The following is an 18032-nucleotide window of genomic DNA, read 5'->3' as shown; positions in this document are numbered from 1 at the left end:
TGTGTGTGTGTGTGTGTGTGTGTGTGTGTGTGTGTGTGTGTGTGTGTTCTGTGGTTGTGCTTTAGCGTGTTTTTGTGCTTGTGAGGATGTGGTGTTAGTGAATGTAGTATAAAGGGAAGTTAATTAATTATCGTAATTATTCTTTGTGTTTGGTGGTAATCGAGTTCCATTAGCCAGGACTCAGTCAGACACTTCACCTCCTGTGTAGACATTGTTTTAATCTGGGGAAAATTTCGACATGAAAGTTATAGATGTGTGACAAAAGAAAAAGTGGAAGACGCGTTGCAAAAGTTGTTCGAACTGGGCGCACTGGGATTTTGTACACACGCCTCTCAATGAGCTGTTTATAATTTTGAGATTTTAATGTTACATTCTAAAGTAACATGGATCATGGCCCAAGAGGACTGCTGATCGCGATACAAGATCTTATTAGTACTCGATAGGACTTATTGGTACACTAGATGTCGCGGCGTGTACCAAATACCTATTGTAACTAATTTGTTTTACATTGACGAGCTGAAATTTATCAAAGCTACTCTAGCGATAACAACTTTCTAGTGATAACGAACAAATCAACTAGAGGATGCTAATTGTACTGATTGTAATGGATAATGCCGGCTGTTCTTTTTTGTTTGGGATTAGCGCCATCTACCCATGCCATGTGTTAGTTTATAAATTAAGTTGTAACACACAACGCCATCTATTGATACGCACATTTATCAAAGTTCAGAAAATAATTTTAGCTCACATAGGAAATGAAACTATTTTTCCGGATTTAAATCGCGTATATTTGTTATACTAATTAATATGTTTTAATTTATTCTAATTTCTATTATTAAGTAATAATAAATTTAACTTAATCAAAATTCATTCAATAAAATAATTTGTAAAACGTAATGTAGCGTAAATTGGAAAGTTTCTTTGTAAAATTAAAAATAAAGAATTTTATTAACAACTTTTGTAACTATAGTGTAAAAATAGGGTGGTTTGCATTAATATTAGGCATAACTGGTTGATGACTGTGCCACCTCAGTCAACCGTGAACATGGGACCTTTAAAGGGCCCGAAACGTTGGTTTGTTTGAAACGGCCATTTATATAATGTAAACTACTTGCAGGCTATTGATCAGCGCCATCTAGACATAAGACGGGATTTTGACCTTTTTCAGAGTTACGATCTGTACTATGGAGATTACAGACTTTTTGAAATATTAATCCATGAAAATAGTAAATATAACATGGTATATGTTGCGTTTATATAATGTTTATGTTAGGAAAATATGAGTGTGTGTAAATATAGATATCCTTGACGTTACGTTATATTTTATATTAAAACAAAGGCATTTAAAATTTAATGCAATTCAATGAGCGAAGAAACTCCAATTTTGTAATCAGTACACTCGGTATTCCAACTTTGTTAGTGTTACACGACATTTATAGCTAAATCATGACGTCGACTTTCAAAGTTCGCTCAAAGTTGCTACGAGGCCAATATGCAAATGTGAACTTTCCCTCTTTCGCGGAGGACGGAGGGAGTTCGCGACTGCACTTGGCCGATTTACGACCCTCTCGAGCGTTCGATTGAAACCACCCGCATATTCAACGTTCCCACGTCGCGGTTGCATGTTTGTGCTATTCTATTGAGAATGTCTTTTAATGTCGTATATAGAGAAGATTAATTTATATTTACATTTGTATTGTATTGTAGTATTATTACATTTGTAAATAAAGCTTTTATCACGTGTCACTAAAAGGCGATTATGGGAAAATTCCAGGAAATGGGTACCGATTTGTTAGGGTTTTATTAAGTTAGGTACATAATCTTTTAAATTTAATATTATTTGTTCATAATCTTTTATAATTAGGTTGGATAAAAATGTAGAAAAGTAATTTTACATGATTTTTACAAATTGTAAGGTGTGACGACTTTCTTAAATATTATTATAGTAGGCAATCAAGATTTTGTCATTTGACATAATGCGAATCATGTTTGTACTGGTATTGTCTTCTTTTTGTTATACCATGTTAGAAGAAAATAAACGAATATATTGTATTATATTGTGGTCAGAATCTAGGCCCAAGATTTATAGACTAAAATATTTATAAAAGACTTGAATATGATAAATAACCATAAATAAATAAATATTCTAACATATTCATAGACCTGACCCCAACGCAAGTAACTAAAGCACTTATGTTATGGAAATCGGACGTCTAACGCCTATATATATACCGGGGATCGAACCCGGGACCCCGAGAGATGGCGACACCATGAAAACCGGCCTGCCACTCGACCACAGAGGTCGTTAAATATACATAAACAAAATCTAAATCTTAACGTATGTTTTGTATAAGTAGGTACATTCTAGCATCAGCCGAGTGCTTTGTCTCAAAGGTCTTTGTTTCATTGTGAACAAATTCGGCGACACAGTTTCAGTGATTATTTGGAGCGCTTGTGTCCATGATAATACCGGTCTCGTGTTCGCCATCGCTTGAGTAATTAACGTGATTGCGAGCAGTGTACATGTGCCTTTATGTAGTGTGGTGGAGACTGTATTCGAGAGCCTTCGGCTTCGACCTGCCTATGTACTGCGTAGAATATCAAAGCAATCTGGGCGGACGACGGTCCGAGGCGCAATTCGAGCTCCTTGCGCACATTGCATGCACGTACCAATGAAGTTTGCTTTGTAGGCGGTAATCTGCGGGGGTGTATCGGCTGGGGGGGTATGTGGGTGGCGGGTTATGTACACACGAGCCCGAGGCGTCGAGGTAGGCAAATGGCCGGCGCGTGGGGCGCGTAGGCCGAGATCTCGAGCGATATCGATCCGCGGCTCGCAGCCGTTCGTCGCCACGGACACGCTCGGTCGCCACGGGAGGGCGGCGCCGCGTCACAAAAACACTCCTTTGTTTGCCCATGTCGAAGCTCCCCACGATCCTGGGAAAGGACACGAACGTGGACATGTTTCATCGGGCCCGTCGTTGTGCTAAACTGCAGGGATATTTAGTAAACTTCAAAATACAAACAATAACAAAACTATAATTACTCGTCCTTGCTTTCGTCGTCACCAAGAAACATAGTTGAAATTGTCCACAATCGTAAGCGAAAGTTCCTTCGTAGTATTTAAGCTTGACTAACATTATAACTCTTATGACACACCCACCTTTTCATAAACTAGAAGTTCCATTTAAAAAAAATATCGATATCGATAGAAAATTGCAGCACAAAGCGTAACATCCCCAACCCGCGTCGCGACCGTTCGGCGGCGGCGTAGCGGCGGCGGCGGGTGGCGCAAATCACTCGCGCGAACTGCCGTTCTTGGAACCCCCTTTGTGGTGCGGCCTTTTGTTCGCGACGCTTTTTGTCGATAATTAAATTACGTATGTTCGAACCCGATACTGGTACATTGCAACGAACTTGGTTTAATGAGAAAGTGGTTTTATATGATATAGGCTCGTAAGAGCCCTTATTTATATTATTTGTTTTCTTCGGCTGTTGTAGGTTTGACATTTATCATTCGTCGATTCTACTTTCCCTTTTCAGTTCATTGAAGTACTTACAAATTGAATTAATGTGAGCATGTCATTATATGAATAAATTAAAAGTAAAAGTATATCCATATTTAGTCAATCATCTTTAAGACTTGTACGTTGTTGACGTATTTTGCGTATATTAAATGAGACACCTGTTTTCTGCCTTTAAACACGCTGTCTTGACTTGCCTAATCTCGTCAATAGCTCATTTGTATAAAGGTTGGCATCTACAATTTTGTACTCTACACAGTATACCTATCGATAAAGGTAGTGTAATAGTAATGTCGATAAACTGATAGAAAAACCTGTCTCGCCACATTGAAACCCAAATAACGCTTGATTAAGCTTAAAGCGAAGCGGCTGTATGCAGTTAGTACGTATTATCGATATGGTGCCGACAAAGTAGAGAAGATACAGCACTAGTCTCTGTGGAATTCGAATAAGGCTTTGTCAAGCTGTTCAAAGTGGTTTGGTTGAACTTCCAATCAATAGTGTTATTATCCGTGTAACTTAACATCTACAGATAAAGTACCGATAAATCACATTACTAGTGTCTTTGCGATTCGAACAACGCTGGGTCAATTTCAAAGTAAACGGCTATGTGGTGTCAGTACCCACGAATCACTTTGTACAACACTAGTGTATTTCACATTCGAACAATTTTAATTCAAGCTCAAAGCGCGGTGTAGCTGTGCGATATAAGTATCATGTAGCTAGACATCTATCGATGCAGTGACGATAAATTAGAACTACTACAGCACTAGTATCTTTGGAATTCGAATAACACTTTACTAAGTTCAAAAAGAAGCGAGTCAGTCTAATTTGCGCGTGCTTCGTGGGCTTACTATTCACGCACCGTGATATATCTAGATGCAATGTCGATTAAATAGAACATATACATCTCTAGTGTCTTTGAGATTCGTATAACGCTTGGTCAAGCTCAAAGCGAGGCAGCCCGGTCTAATTTGCGCGCGCTCTGCGGTGTTAGTATTCTCGGTAGTCGCTTTCCCCCGGAATATTGTATCAGGGAGTATGGTTCTAGGCACTGCAGCGTTATTGCAAAGTGGTAAACTTTGGTAGATATCTGTAGTAAGCATATAATACAATTGACAATTTTGTATTGTAATTTGTTGTTGAGTGTGTGCGTGTGTGCGTATATTAGAAACCAACAAATTATAACAATCCTTTGATCTTTAATTAACGTCTCTTAGCCTTTAGCATAACAAAGTACGAAATCTTATATATACATATTTCCAACTTCTATATGAAGAACTACTGCAGTAAAATTTTGACACATCTAGTTGGCAAAGTTTTTTACGATTAATAGGGTGACAGATATGACAGCAAACATATGTATTTATTAGTGAACAAATATATATAGGAAAATACTTTAATGAAATTAAGAAGAAAAATCATTTACTGCAGACGATATACAGTCCATTTTGTTAATATATTATTTTGGAAAGATCAAAAATGTTATGCAATTGAAACATTGAGAGCAGTTGTGTATTAAGGCCACATCTTTTTTTTTACGAAACCAAGTGACGCTACGAACAAGCAGTTGCTGTGCCACTCAAAGCTTTAAATCGCAAAGATCTGAAGGATACCTACTACCACTAAGCTTGTCACCTTGAGGCATAACTTGACAAGTCTCATGTGCCCGTAATTTCACCAGCACCGTTTACCTTTAGAGCCGGAACACAGTAACGCTTCCCATTACTGTTTGGCAGCAGAAATAGGTAAGGTGGCAGCACTTCCCTGGATGAACTCTTTCACAATGAGGAAAGATTTAAAGATCCTTTCTACCAACGACGTTGCTTGAAAACTTTTTATGCTTAAATAGGATAGTTACAAAATGTCATAAATACCAACGACTTAAATTTATAGACAGCAACTACACGTTTCAAACAAACAAAGCACTATCAATAGTGACAGTGTTTTGTTTTAGTGTTGAATTTGGTCAAAGAGTATCAGTACCTACCGTAGTACCGTGGACAGACATGACAATCTATACTTACGTCTATACATTTTAGTACCACTAGAACTCCTTGTGAAAGAGTTCGTCCAGAGAAGTGTTACCACCTTACCTATTTATGCCGCCAAGCTGTAATGTCAGCATTACTGTGTTCCGGTTTGGAAGGACAAAGGGCGCATTTATTTGACACGACCTTCATCGCGCTCACCCCGCATTGCCGCCGCGCAGCGACCGCGTGCGACTGTTATGGTAAAATACGCCCTATTTGTTTCGCTTTTACGTTTTAACTTAAATGAGCGTCCCGGGCACGCGGGCGAGGCTGGCTTGAATTTGGTCTACGGGGCGGCCGGACGGCGGCAGGAATTTAAATGTTGTTGTCTAGTAAATAGAATACAGATTCGCCATTAATGTACATGAAGGCGTGGTGAAAACTTTCGCCTAGTCTAACTGGGCGCTAAAGGTGCTGGTGAAATTACAGGCACATGGGTCTTGTTAACTTATGCCTCAGGAAGACGGGCGCAGTGGCAGTGCCCCTAAGATCTATGCGATTTAAAGCTCTGAGTGGCACTGCAACTGCTAAGGTTAGACGAGTCGCTTACAACAAGTCGTGCTTGCTCGTCCCGTCCAGTCAGTTGTATTATAAAAAAAACTCGCTTGCCAGCGCTTTTTACGGCCGCGCGCCATTTTAAACAGCGAGTAGGAGCGCATCCGTCGCCTGTAAACTCTCATGGGTACAGTTATGTAATTTATAAATTGGTAACTTTTGTAAATTATGTAATAGGGTGGTTGGTATCAATATTAGACACAACTGATTGATGACTTTACCATCTCAGTCAGCCGCCATGACCATGGCACCTGTAAAGAGCCTGAAGCGGTGGTTTGTTTGGAAAATATGCAATGTATTTGAGGTGGGATGAGACGAACGTCTTTTTTGTGTGTTGCATTATTTGAGTTGCCCCTCAGATCTTTGCGATTTATAGCTCTGAGGGGCAGTGCAACTGTCATGGACAGGCGTGTAGCTTATCGTCAGGCGCACGAATTGTTCGTCCCGTCACTTAATATTAGGTATATATAAATGAGCTACCCAATTATATTTATCCATAGTTGAGGAATTAACGTAAAACGCCAGGCAAAGTGGGTATTAGTTGCAAAATACATATCATTTTCGACCCGGGGGCCTTCCGCATACTATTTATAAACAGTGGCGGATTTGCAGCCTTGGCCGCCGTAGGCCCCAGGCCATGTAGTAGTCAGTACCAGCCACCCATTTCTCAGCACTTATCATATACTGGTAGACTACATAATGAATTAACTTTATTGCCAACTTTTGTCGAAATCTGTCGGTTTCGTAACAGTTTGGTTTTTATGTGAGCGAAGTGTTAGCCCGCCGCACAACCCCCATGTCTACAAAACAGTAATTAGGCCAATCTTAACGTATGGGTGGAAAACATGGACACGAACGCTGAAGGAAGAACACAAATTATTAGTGACGGAACGGAAGATATTTCGAAAGATTCTGGGACCAGTCAAAGGAGAATTTGGGAACAGGAGGGCCAGATTCAATAGAAAGATAGAAGAGCTAGTGTCTGAGCGGAACATAATCGGGGAAATAAAATCTGCTCAACTTCGCTGGCTAGGACATGTGGAAAGAATGGGAGAGGAAATGGCACCGACAGAAATGGCGTACTTTGTCGGAAGCTAAGATCCACTACGGGTCGCTGAGCCAGCGAAGTAAGTTTATCGAAATCGATTCAGAAATTTAGTAACTATAATAGCTGCTAGTTTATAACGTTTTCGGAGGTTTCAGATTTAAATAAAACATTTTAAACGGTTTTAGATTTTATTTATTTGACTATGAGTTCATTCATTCAGTGATTATACATTACATTATAGATAAGTTAATTATATATAGGTAATTTTATACATAAAATGTACGAAAGTGATTTAGGAAGATTATTGTTATACGATGCGGTTCAGTGCGGCCAGCCATAATATGCGTGAGCCTTTAGAATATTAGGTACTTTCAGTTATTTCTTGTCATCATCAGTGAATTTTTTGTCACGATTCGCCGCCCCTTAAATCTGGCCGCCCTAGGCCCGGGCCTACAGGGCCTTAGGGCAAATCCGCCACTGTTTATAAAGTAATAAGTTACTAAAAAGAAAAACAAATTAAGTAAAAGAAAAAAATACAGTCGAATTGTTGAAATTATATAAATTACGAGCCCTATACCCCACCTACGGTGGGGTCGGGCTCGGCCTGCGGCGCGTAGTCGCTTTCAGATTACGTGGTGTGCGTTATGCTCTTCGGTGGCACAGTGATTAGTACTATGGGCGCTTGATGAGGAGGTTCCAGATTCGATCCCTTATTTGAGCCAATTTATATAAAAATTATTTTTTAAGTAGTTCCTGGTCAGGGTATTCTGGGTATTGCCTTCAGAATTATCGTTAATCTGGTACTCATAGTACAGGAAATTCCCTAGTTTGAGACCAGAAATTTGAAGTGATTGTCTGGCGTTTTCCCTAAACACTTCTCTTTTTGGCATAGCTTCCAATTAAAAAGAGTCTAACAGAGAGACAGTCGAGATACAACAACGCTATAAGTTGTATAAGTAAATAAAATATTATTTCCACTACATCGGGAAGTATGTCTTACATTTTGAACAATTGTGAAATCTAGTCCCCGTATACTACCTACGTAAGGTGGCGTGCGGACGCTTCGGGCTTCGCCCTTCGCTAGACCTCGGCCTACGGCCTCGGCACTTATGACTTTAAAAAAATTAACATAGCTCTTTAAACCAATTTCGAGCACAAATTATTATTTGGCACTTCTAGAGGCCTCCATATGCCAATTTTCAGCTGAAACAGAGCGAGTCTCATTCGGCGGCTATTTTTAACGAAAAAAAGACTTATATGGCAGCCATATTTAAAAAATGGCGAAAAAAAACTTTTGACCCCAAATTATGATTAAGGACTCCTAAAGACTCCTGCATGCCAATTTTCAGCCGCATCGAAGCAAGTTTTTCTTCGGCCGCCATTTTGGATTCGCCGTCTTGAATTTTTTTACACAGGCAGTTGACCACTGTTACCCTCTATGACATTCCTTCCAGCACCTTCTACCTACCTCTAATAGTTTCCATTATAGAAGTCTTCGAAATTTGTATGGCGGCTATCTTGTTTATTTGATTTTCGAACATTATTTACTTTCTGCAGAAATTGAGCAAGGTATATCTCATAAAAGTTCACAAAAATCCCCCCATGTATTATAGTTTTTGCAGGCCGTTGATCACTCGTTTACATTTCCCAAATTCAGGCCTTCTCATTGCCTCTCTCTCTTCTCTCTTTGCCTTGGAGCCTATCCTCATACAACGGTATAAATATCTTTTTTCCACCATATTGGGAAGTATGCGTTCTATTTTTCTAAGTGAGTCAGTATTTGTAGCTTTATATATATAATGTTGTGTACTTTGCCTTGCGGAAAGGCAAAAATCTTTAGACCATGCAGCCTAACCTTTATATTTTTAAAATGTGTTTATGGTAACCATACAGTGACAATTTTATTCAGAACCCCTGCTGAATTATTGCGTAGTCAGAGCACTTTGTTCCTTATCTAAGATATCGAAGTGTTGTGTCTTCATTTGAGAGATATCCCACATATATAGGTAGAGATTTTATAACGACTATAAGCAGACTTCGCATAGGTTAGAAGAATCTTAGTTAGAAGATCCCTGCACATTTATTTAGGTTAAAGTTAAATACTAACTCATTATGTACATATTGTTCCCATAATTACTGTGACCTTAATGATTTGTTTTTTGACTGCCCACAATTTTCTTTACAACGTCTGTTACTTATTTCTTTAACTCAAGACCTTCTTGAATATAAAACAATTCCCAGTACTGTACAAGACCTTTTAAAACACACAAGTTTATATAATGTAATATTTGAATTTGTAAATAGCACCTTTAAAATATTGTAAGTTGTTTATATTTAATTTCTTTCTCTAACTTTCATACTGTAGTAGTAGTAGAAGTTTTTTTTTAATTACATTTAAAACTCTGTAATAATTATAATAATTCATATTTAGGGTGATGGCTTTGCCAAAGCCTTGATAAATTAAAAACAAAATGTTGTGTCTTCAACGCACATCAGTGAAACACGGCGTGTGTATGGAACGCCGTGTGTATGTACTTTATTTTCTTGTGATAAGAGCACTCTTGACTAAGATCATAAGTGGCTTTTGTATACCAAGAGTAACTCGAGCAAGTGGAACATTATAATATGATAATTTAATTAATTTAGTAGAAATTTATCAATTACAATAATTATAGAAATAATCTCGCTGAACAGAAGAAAATCCAATAGTGAAAGTACTAAAAAGTTTTCACGCGAAAAGTGAAAGTAAACTCGGAAAAGTTAACCAGACTTTGTTTCACTCAACTTCTGATTTCATTCAATGGGAGGACGTGGAGGTCGGAGGGTGCTGCCTCCCTTTCACAACAATAAACTGATGAGTCCCTCTTTTCACTGAGAGACTTTAACGAATTGTATAAACCGTCTTACCGTTAAAATTATCAACTTGTAGCCTCGAATAGCAACTTTCAACTTTGTAAATTGAAAAGTCGTGTTTTGTCAGTAGATAATAAAAATAATTAAAACAATTATTTATTGCCGCTCAAGTATTAATTAGTAAAAAATGCATAAAATACAACATGATACATAAAAAAATCATCGAACAATGATTATAACAAAGTTACTTATTGTTTTATTTATTTATTGAGAATTGGCTCTACAGCCACTGACCGTCACCAACTTAAACAGGTACAAATAATTAAGAAATTCAAAACGTAATAATACGTAAACTAAAATTTTTAACGTGTGTAAAAACTGTACCTACTAAAACCCGCCATATTTTCTTTTATCATTTGTTATTATTATCATCTGTGTTTCCCCAAACCAATAAATTGGTGCAAGTATGGGGCTATTCAAGGAGAGTGGCTATCAGAAGATTGTAATCAAGCTTGTGGCTGTGAAAATTAAAAAAAAACATTGATTTTAAAATTTTTAGTTTTTTTTTTAATTTTGTGACAATACAGTATTATAATTTAAGAAAAAACTGTACGTTTGGGGGTTCCAAACGTACAGTTTTTATACAAATTATTTTTAGTTTTTAAGTATTAGTACGTTTTACGTACGTGAAGCGTTAGGCTTTTGTAACCAATTCTCTATAAATAAATAAAATAAAATTTTGAGAAAGAACATACTATTACCGGGTTTTTGTAGTTACAGTTTTTACACGAATTAATTTTTAGTTTAAGCACTTACTTTACGGTTAGAGTTCCTTAAGATTTGTTACCTTTTTAGATGGCTCTACAGCCAATGCTCAATAAATAAATAATATTAATGAAAAATGTATGGTTATGTCGACACGTTACCTCTTTCGAATAACTTGACTGTCATATTGTGATCGTTTACTACCTATTTAATACAATTATTAACGAATTAATCAAATAATTATTTAAAAGTAAATAATGAAATAAATTATTTTTAAAGAATATTATGCTAAAAAGTATTGTAAAATAGCGGATGTTGTAAAAATTTCCAGTTCTGATTTGAAAACGTACTAGTGGCGCAATCTATACTTGTATTTGGAAAGCTGTTAGCTTGTAGCTTTGGGGTTGGTCGGTTAAACTCTTACAATAATATTAAAATAGGGGAGAGTTGCAAATATTCTTTTGGTTGATAAGAGATGGCGTTCAATACGTTTTATAATAAATATTACCGAGGTCAGTTTTGACTCAGTTGGAAATCGCTAACTATATTTTTGTGTATTTATCTTTTCTTCGCCGATCCTCGTTTTTTGCTGAATCCCGCTTTCAATGAGAAAAATCAAATAAAAGGTATAGTAACATATTAAATGTTACACATTCATTGCCATTACGTCGAACGACATTCCATTCACCGTTTTTATCATGGTTGCCTTCTACCATCGTTTTGATGGGTCCAAACTTCGTTCGGACTTTTAGACAATGTTCGTTATTGTCTTTTGTCTTCTATTGGTTTTGTTGATTTTAGAGCCACACGATTGAATCTCGTTTGAATCGCGTTAACGCGCGTCATCTGCGCGTCGTCTGCGTGAATTGTTCACTATTTACATGGCAATCCCCCGCGCAGGCAGGAGACCGCTCACACACTATCTGCGTATGGCCCACGTATGCAGCCTCGCACGACGCATTGCAGGATTGCAGGCTGGCTTGCAGGCTGCGACTTCATTAATTCATTCATTCCCGTTTGCGCGCAATGTACGCAAGGTTTGTGCGTACATTGTGTCATAATGTCGGATATATCACATTGCAATATTGTGGATGTATCCAACATAAGACAAACGTTTGCGCGCAATGTACGCAAGTTTTGTGCGTACATTGTATCTTGTGTTGGCTGTGTCACTTTGTAATACTGTGGATGTATCGAAGTAACTCAAGATACACGTTCCGTCTTTGACTGTGCCGTTTAGAGGGGCCCATTTCCTTATCCTGCGCTGCAGCCTGCCCAGCCGTCTGCCGCGCGATGTAGAACTTTGAATGTAGTTGCAACTACATAGTGAATCGGCCCTTTTAGACCGATGCCACACGGGCGTTTCGTCGTCACACCGCGCCGCCGCCCGCGCCGCTGTGATATGAACGTACAAGTTGCTTGAGGTTACGTTTCGTTTCACCACACCATGTGAAACGTCGTCCTTATTTATATGTAATACGACGCAGCGTGACAACTCAACGTCGTCCCAATGCCGACGCAACGCGTCATGTAGCGTGACTGTTAGTGATTTTTTTTTGTCATCCACACTCCTCATTTCACCGAAACTATAATTCCTAAGAATATACCATTTTCTGATGTAAATTTCTATTTATGCAAGTGAAACTTATATGTATAATTTACTTTCCAGCCGGAACGAATTTTGTCGTCGTACTCAGTCTTAATACGCCGTAAAGGCAATCCCTTTGAGATTGCCAACGTACTGGTCTCCTGGTTGGTGGGTGCTACATACGACGCATATGTGGTCGTTGGTTGCGCCAAGAGAGATACGTGTCTTCATATCCGGTATAGGACCATATGCCCTGATATTCCTGATGAAACTCCGGTAAGTCAGTAGTAAAATAAAATACACAAAAGTTGTAGTTTATTATGTTAGTAATACAGTCCTGCGAGGTTATTAATACATTAACAAATAACCTTGTATAACAATATAAGTTTTGCACGATTTTTAAGGTGGTAATAGAGGAACCGGAACCAGAAGAAGAACCTCGCTACAAGCTAGTACCGTTGCCAGATTTTACTTCTAAGTACGTAAAGTTGATGGACGACAGGGCAGCCGAGGAAGCGCAGAAAGAAATAGAGAAGAAGGAACGAGAACGCGCAGAGAAAATTGCCGTAAGTGTCTATTTTTAATTGATGGTAATAGACCATCAATTAAAAATAGTAAACAGAATTGAAATTATAATAAACAGTTATATATATTTAGAATTAGAGGGAACGAAACGATGATACAAATTAGTGACGTCATAATTAAATTCGAGCTATGTATTAATTAAATTAAATATCTTTAGTGTGTGTTGAAATACTGGAAAGCTAATTTCATATTAATTTTCATATTAATACAAAGATCGAACTGCACTGCAACTGTTAGGCGATTAAAACACTGCTCCGCGCCACGCAACGGTGTGCAGGACGACGGATCCACGCGCGCAGTGCGAAGACGCAGATCTGCGAAACTCTTAGTTCGCTCCGCGTGGACGCAGCGGTGTTGCGGCCCTGCGCCACGTAGGGATCGCTCCCTCTAAAGACCGGGCAAGCACACAATACCCGCGTACCGCACTCCCGCTCGGAGAAGTGTTGTCTGTACTTCTGTACAACGTTAAAAACGCAGCTTCGCACACCGTTGCGCAGCGCGGAGCAGTGTGAAAGAGCATGGCATGTTTGTCCCGTCCATCAATATGTTTTCTCTCAATTGGTAATATAAAAAAAAAACTTATCGTCTTTACATTAAAGCCCACTTTACATCCGCGGAACGGAATAAAGTTCGGACGTAAAGTCCTTTATGCTACGATTACAAAAATTCGCTTCCATTCCATTCTGCAGTAATGTCAATGGAGCCCAATGTTACAATGACTGCATGACTGTCATATCAATTTCCCGTGGCCCTTTCGTATAACACAGCAGGTAAGCACTGACTTAAGTAAGATCTCTGATAGACTTATATTCAAAAACAGGAATACCGGCTTTTTTTTCTGTATCTCCTATGTATGCGATAAAGAATTTATAATATCTTTGACACATGCTTTAATTCCTGATCGACAGGAAATGGAACAGCCCCCTCCTGATGAATTAGACGGCTGGCGTACTCACGCTTGGGTTCTTGTGCTGCCTGGCCCGATGGGGATTGAAGAGCCGTTCTTTATAGAACCGGCTGAGGGCAATGCCTATCCACTGGATGCGCCACAGTACCAGCGAATTGACAGCGTCTATAACCATGAAAATTATTATGTGAGTCATAATTCATTTTTTAAGACGTCCTGTTAAGAAACCATAAAAATTGTTTCTTATGTAACGATGCCATGGAGCAATCTATAAGTTATACAACAAAAGTACTACGCATTAAAATAAAGAAAATGTCTTTATCCAAACAAACGAAAAACCCTGTTTGTGCTTTGTAATGTAAAGCAACTTTATATTCCACAACAGGCAAATATACAAGTCTTGGATGTGAAAAGGGTAGTGGAAAGTTCTGTAGAAGGGATATTCGATACATTCGGCGAAGATCAAAATCTTAGTCATCATAGTTATGATCTGTCAGACACTACATGCTGGGAACACTTGCTTGCCGGTGAACCCAATTACCGGAGACAGCTTGTCGGAGTGGATACCAGTGATAATCGAACTTGTGTTGATACTGAGAAGCATCTCGACATGCCTGCTAGTTGGGTTGAGAAGCTAGATATAACTGCAGACGGTAAGTTGGATTAGAAAAGAAATAATGATTCGTAAGTTAATTTAGTTATGGCCTTGAACGAACTCAAACATTCATGTCAAAAGTCAATACTAAAGCCTAAAAGCTTCAAAAGCCAATACTAAACTCATGCCTCTAAAGAATTTTGCCATCCTTTTGAAGTCCAGTCAAATTCCAATTTTTCCAATTTTACAGATTTTTCGCAACGTTATCCAGGTTTCAAAAAAGTGATCCACTACAAAAAGGTGATTTTGGAAAAGTTTGCAACTTACTCCGAAACAGATGGAGTCATCAAGAGGGTTAAATTATTTGCCGATTATGCTTGGTCAATCCTGTTGCTCACGTATGTGGTATTTAGTTCTTTTGCTTATTCTCAAATTGACCCAGATTTGCTATTTTACATGCATGTAATTTCACTTAATACTTACACCGACGACGACTTAAAACAGTATCTGGATAGTCACGTGCACCAAGGAACCATCTTTCCTCACTAAGTTGGGCTGGGTACTTATTTATTTATAATAATAATAATAAACCTTTATTACGGACAACAGGGATCCATGAAGTGTTAGTAACAAAAATAGCTTATAATTAGGTTAGTACTTAAATTTTACTACGGATATTGTGGTTGTTATTACATGCCGGATCACGGGGTATTCACTCCTATCCGCGATAGTCTTCAGTAGGCCGTTGCTGCTGCCATGTATTCTGTTTGATAAAGACGCCGACTTCTTTTTTATTTTAGACAATAGGAGCAATATTAACAAAGTACAGTCTTCAGCCCTTTGAAATAAGCTTATAGTGCGCCATAATAATAAAACAGTTTGTTATTGGAGTTTGTTGACCACAACCATTTTTGTGCGTCAATAACGCTCTCTTAAGTCGAAAGTGTTCACAAAATTATACGTATACCTTGTTTTCTAAATATTTAATAATTTTGTGCCATTATGACAAATTAAAATCACCTATTTTGCATTGATATTAAGGTACATACAATATTCTTTTATGACTGGATGGGCCCAGACCTAGAATGTTCCACATAATTCTTTGCTACTCGAATAGTGTCGGAGTGTGTCCCTATCAGAGAAGATGTCAAACAAAAGTTGATGTTTACGGGATTCCCAGCTTTAACTCAGTTACATAAGAACTGTTGAATAATGTGCCATTGAGTAACGGATCTCCTAAATCTAACAATGAACTGACTGACTTAGGAATTCCGTTACTCAACAAGAGATGGCAGAATTATTTAATAGTTCTTATATAGAATTAGATGTAGTATGATCAGTTTCGATGTCGAGGTTAGTAATAGTAAACCTTACTGGATTCAAATAAGTTCCATTATTTTCAAAAGTTTCACCGGTTTTGATACTTATGCTGCTTGATACCATTTCCACTAGTCTGTTATTCTGCAGTTGATGTCATTCGCTTTATATCTGTTAACGTATGCACTGATCTTCCACAATGCTCCGAATCAAAGTCCAAAACATTCGTAGATCTTGCTACGATTCCGTAGATCTTTCTACGAGCGTATACAGTGCACATAAGGCACTTTAGGTTACTTACTAATTGAACAATTTGTTGCAGTTGGGAATGGTATTCGAATAGAGATGATCTGATGCATTTCGTTAGAATCGATCACGTGGCACAACAAATAGAGGAGCAGTTCCTTGATGGAAGGCCTGACTATTTGATCAGTACGCACCTTTATTATTAATATTTTTTTGTACTTAATAAAAGTTTTATTTCGGCCATTCTCACAGTCGGCCGGAATTACCGTAGCCATTGCTTTTTCTCGGAAATTATATCCAATAACACTAAAATTTGAATAACTATAAGCTAAACTATCAACATATCTAAATGACATTTTAATAGACAAAGTAGTTTTCGAGTTATTAAGACAAAAGTATTTTATGGAAACGGTAATTACCGTAGATACCGTAATTAGAAAGTGCATTAATAAGATATTTTTTAAGAAAACATAAAAACAAAAATTATAAAGAACAATTAACAATGATGAACAATTAACAATACTAACTTTGATTTTAATTTTCTAAACTTTTTGCAATGAATTACACCGATATGAAACATAAGTTTTTAAACTTTGAGGTTTTTATCGGCAGAAATAATCAAAATGTAAAATTATTACACTGTTCTTGTAACAGCTATGATTAATCATAGGAAAGAACTGTAGTAATGTTTAAATATTACCACTAAGTAAATATTACAAAACATTCTTTAAATTTCTTTTTAAAATCTTGAATGGCACTTGTATCAGTAGAAATAAACCAAATTTAGCAAAATATATAAATAATAATGCAGCTGTGTCAGAAATAGTAGGTTTTTCTTAAAAATGTTTCAACTTTGTAATGAAATTATTCTTGATCTAATTACCGTTTCCATAAAATATTCCTTTCTAAATAACTCGAAAACTACTTTATCTATTCTAATGCCATTTAGATATATTGATAGTTAAGCTTAAAGTTGTTCATATTTAAAATGTTATTGGGTATATAAAGCGAGAAAAAACAACAGCTACGGTAATTAGGTTGAGGACACCGAAATGGCTACGGTAATTAGGTTGAGAACACCGACTGACTGTGGGTCCCTTCTTAGTTTAAATATAGAACCGGCACTATTCACGCACACATATTAATACTTTATTTACATAAGTTTTCTGAGACAACGAGGTGAAAAGCCACCCAGTTCACATCGCCAAAACATTAACAATTATATGACTTTCACCAGAACATACATACTTCATGGACGCACCGCCGATGTCTATTGAAGGTAACCGTACCCTGGAGTTCAAATGGTACTCTCGCTTGGACCAACTTGACAAGATTGTTTGTACTCCCCTAACTTTCGACGAGTACTTTACACAGAGAGAAGACTTGTAAGTAATCTGTTATGAAAAGGCATGTTGCAGTGACAGCATTAGCTGAACTCTTGGCTCCTACGTATGAAATCCTGGGTTCACTGAGCGGTTTTCGATTCAGCTTAGTTTATAAATTAGAATTTGCTTCGACGATGAAAGGAACCACTGCCCTTGAAAATACCACACACAATGGACAAATGTGGTGAACCATGGCATAAACCCATTTTAAAGGAAACCAACGTCCAGAAGTGATAATTTCATGGGTCGATGATCCTTCTAAACTTAGACATATACAAATACTAGATATCTCTTAGGTTAGGTTTGAAGAATAATCTACATTCCAGGCTGGAAACCCGTTTTATAACATACTCTGAACCTGTTAAATCAGAAAATATGGGCAAACGTCAAGTAAAAGATATAATTGAGACTTACAAGCGAAACTATGATATCCCTGCTAAGCAAGACGTTTGGAAGCGAATATTCCACATGCAAGACAACACTATAGAACTCTTGTACCACTATGGATATAACTTTGTCACCAATGATACGAGGAGTTTTATTAAGCCAAATTTAGCTGAAACTGGAGGAAAGATTTTGTTTTACCCTGATAAAACTTCTGGATATATTGTAAGTGTCGTCATTACTATTAAAA

The 18032-nt window shown here is 37.6% G+C and overlaps 1 protein-coding gene across 1 annotated transcript in view; it reads left to right on the top strand.

The window, feature by feature from the left end:
• LOC113240255 (dynein regulatory complex subunit 7) overlaps positions 1-18032 on the top strand; it is a 205385-nt gene that overhangs the window by 184547 nt on the left and 2806 nt on the right. The window contains exons 3-10 of the mRNA XM_026477511.1: positions 12445-12639; positions 12768-12929; positions 13857-14042; positions 14241-14508; positions 14701-14848; positions 16090-16199; positions 17251-17398; positions 17725-18007. Coding sequence (XP_026333296.1) covers positions 12445-12639; positions 12768-12929; positions 13857-14042; positions 14241-14508; positions 14701-14848; positions 16090-16199; positions 17251-17398; positions 17725-18007 — 1500 coding nt within the window. The remainder of the gene's footprint in view (positions 1-12444; positions 12640-12767; positions 12930-13856; positions 14043-14240; positions 14509-14700; positions 14849-16089; positions 16200-17250; positions 17399-17724; positions 18008-18032) is intronic.

This window comes from Hyposmocoma kahamanoa, unplaced genomic scaffold (genome assembly GCF_003589595.1).
Source record: "Hyposmocoma kahamanoa isolate Upper Pololo Valley unplaced genomic scaffold, ASM358959v1 129, whole genome shotgun sequence".
Lineage (NCBI taxonomy): Eukaryota > Metazoa > Arthropoda > Insecta > Lepidoptera > Cosmopterigidae > Hyposmocoma > Hyposmocoma kahamanoa.
This window is presented reverse-complemented; position numbering and strand designations above follow the sequence as displayed.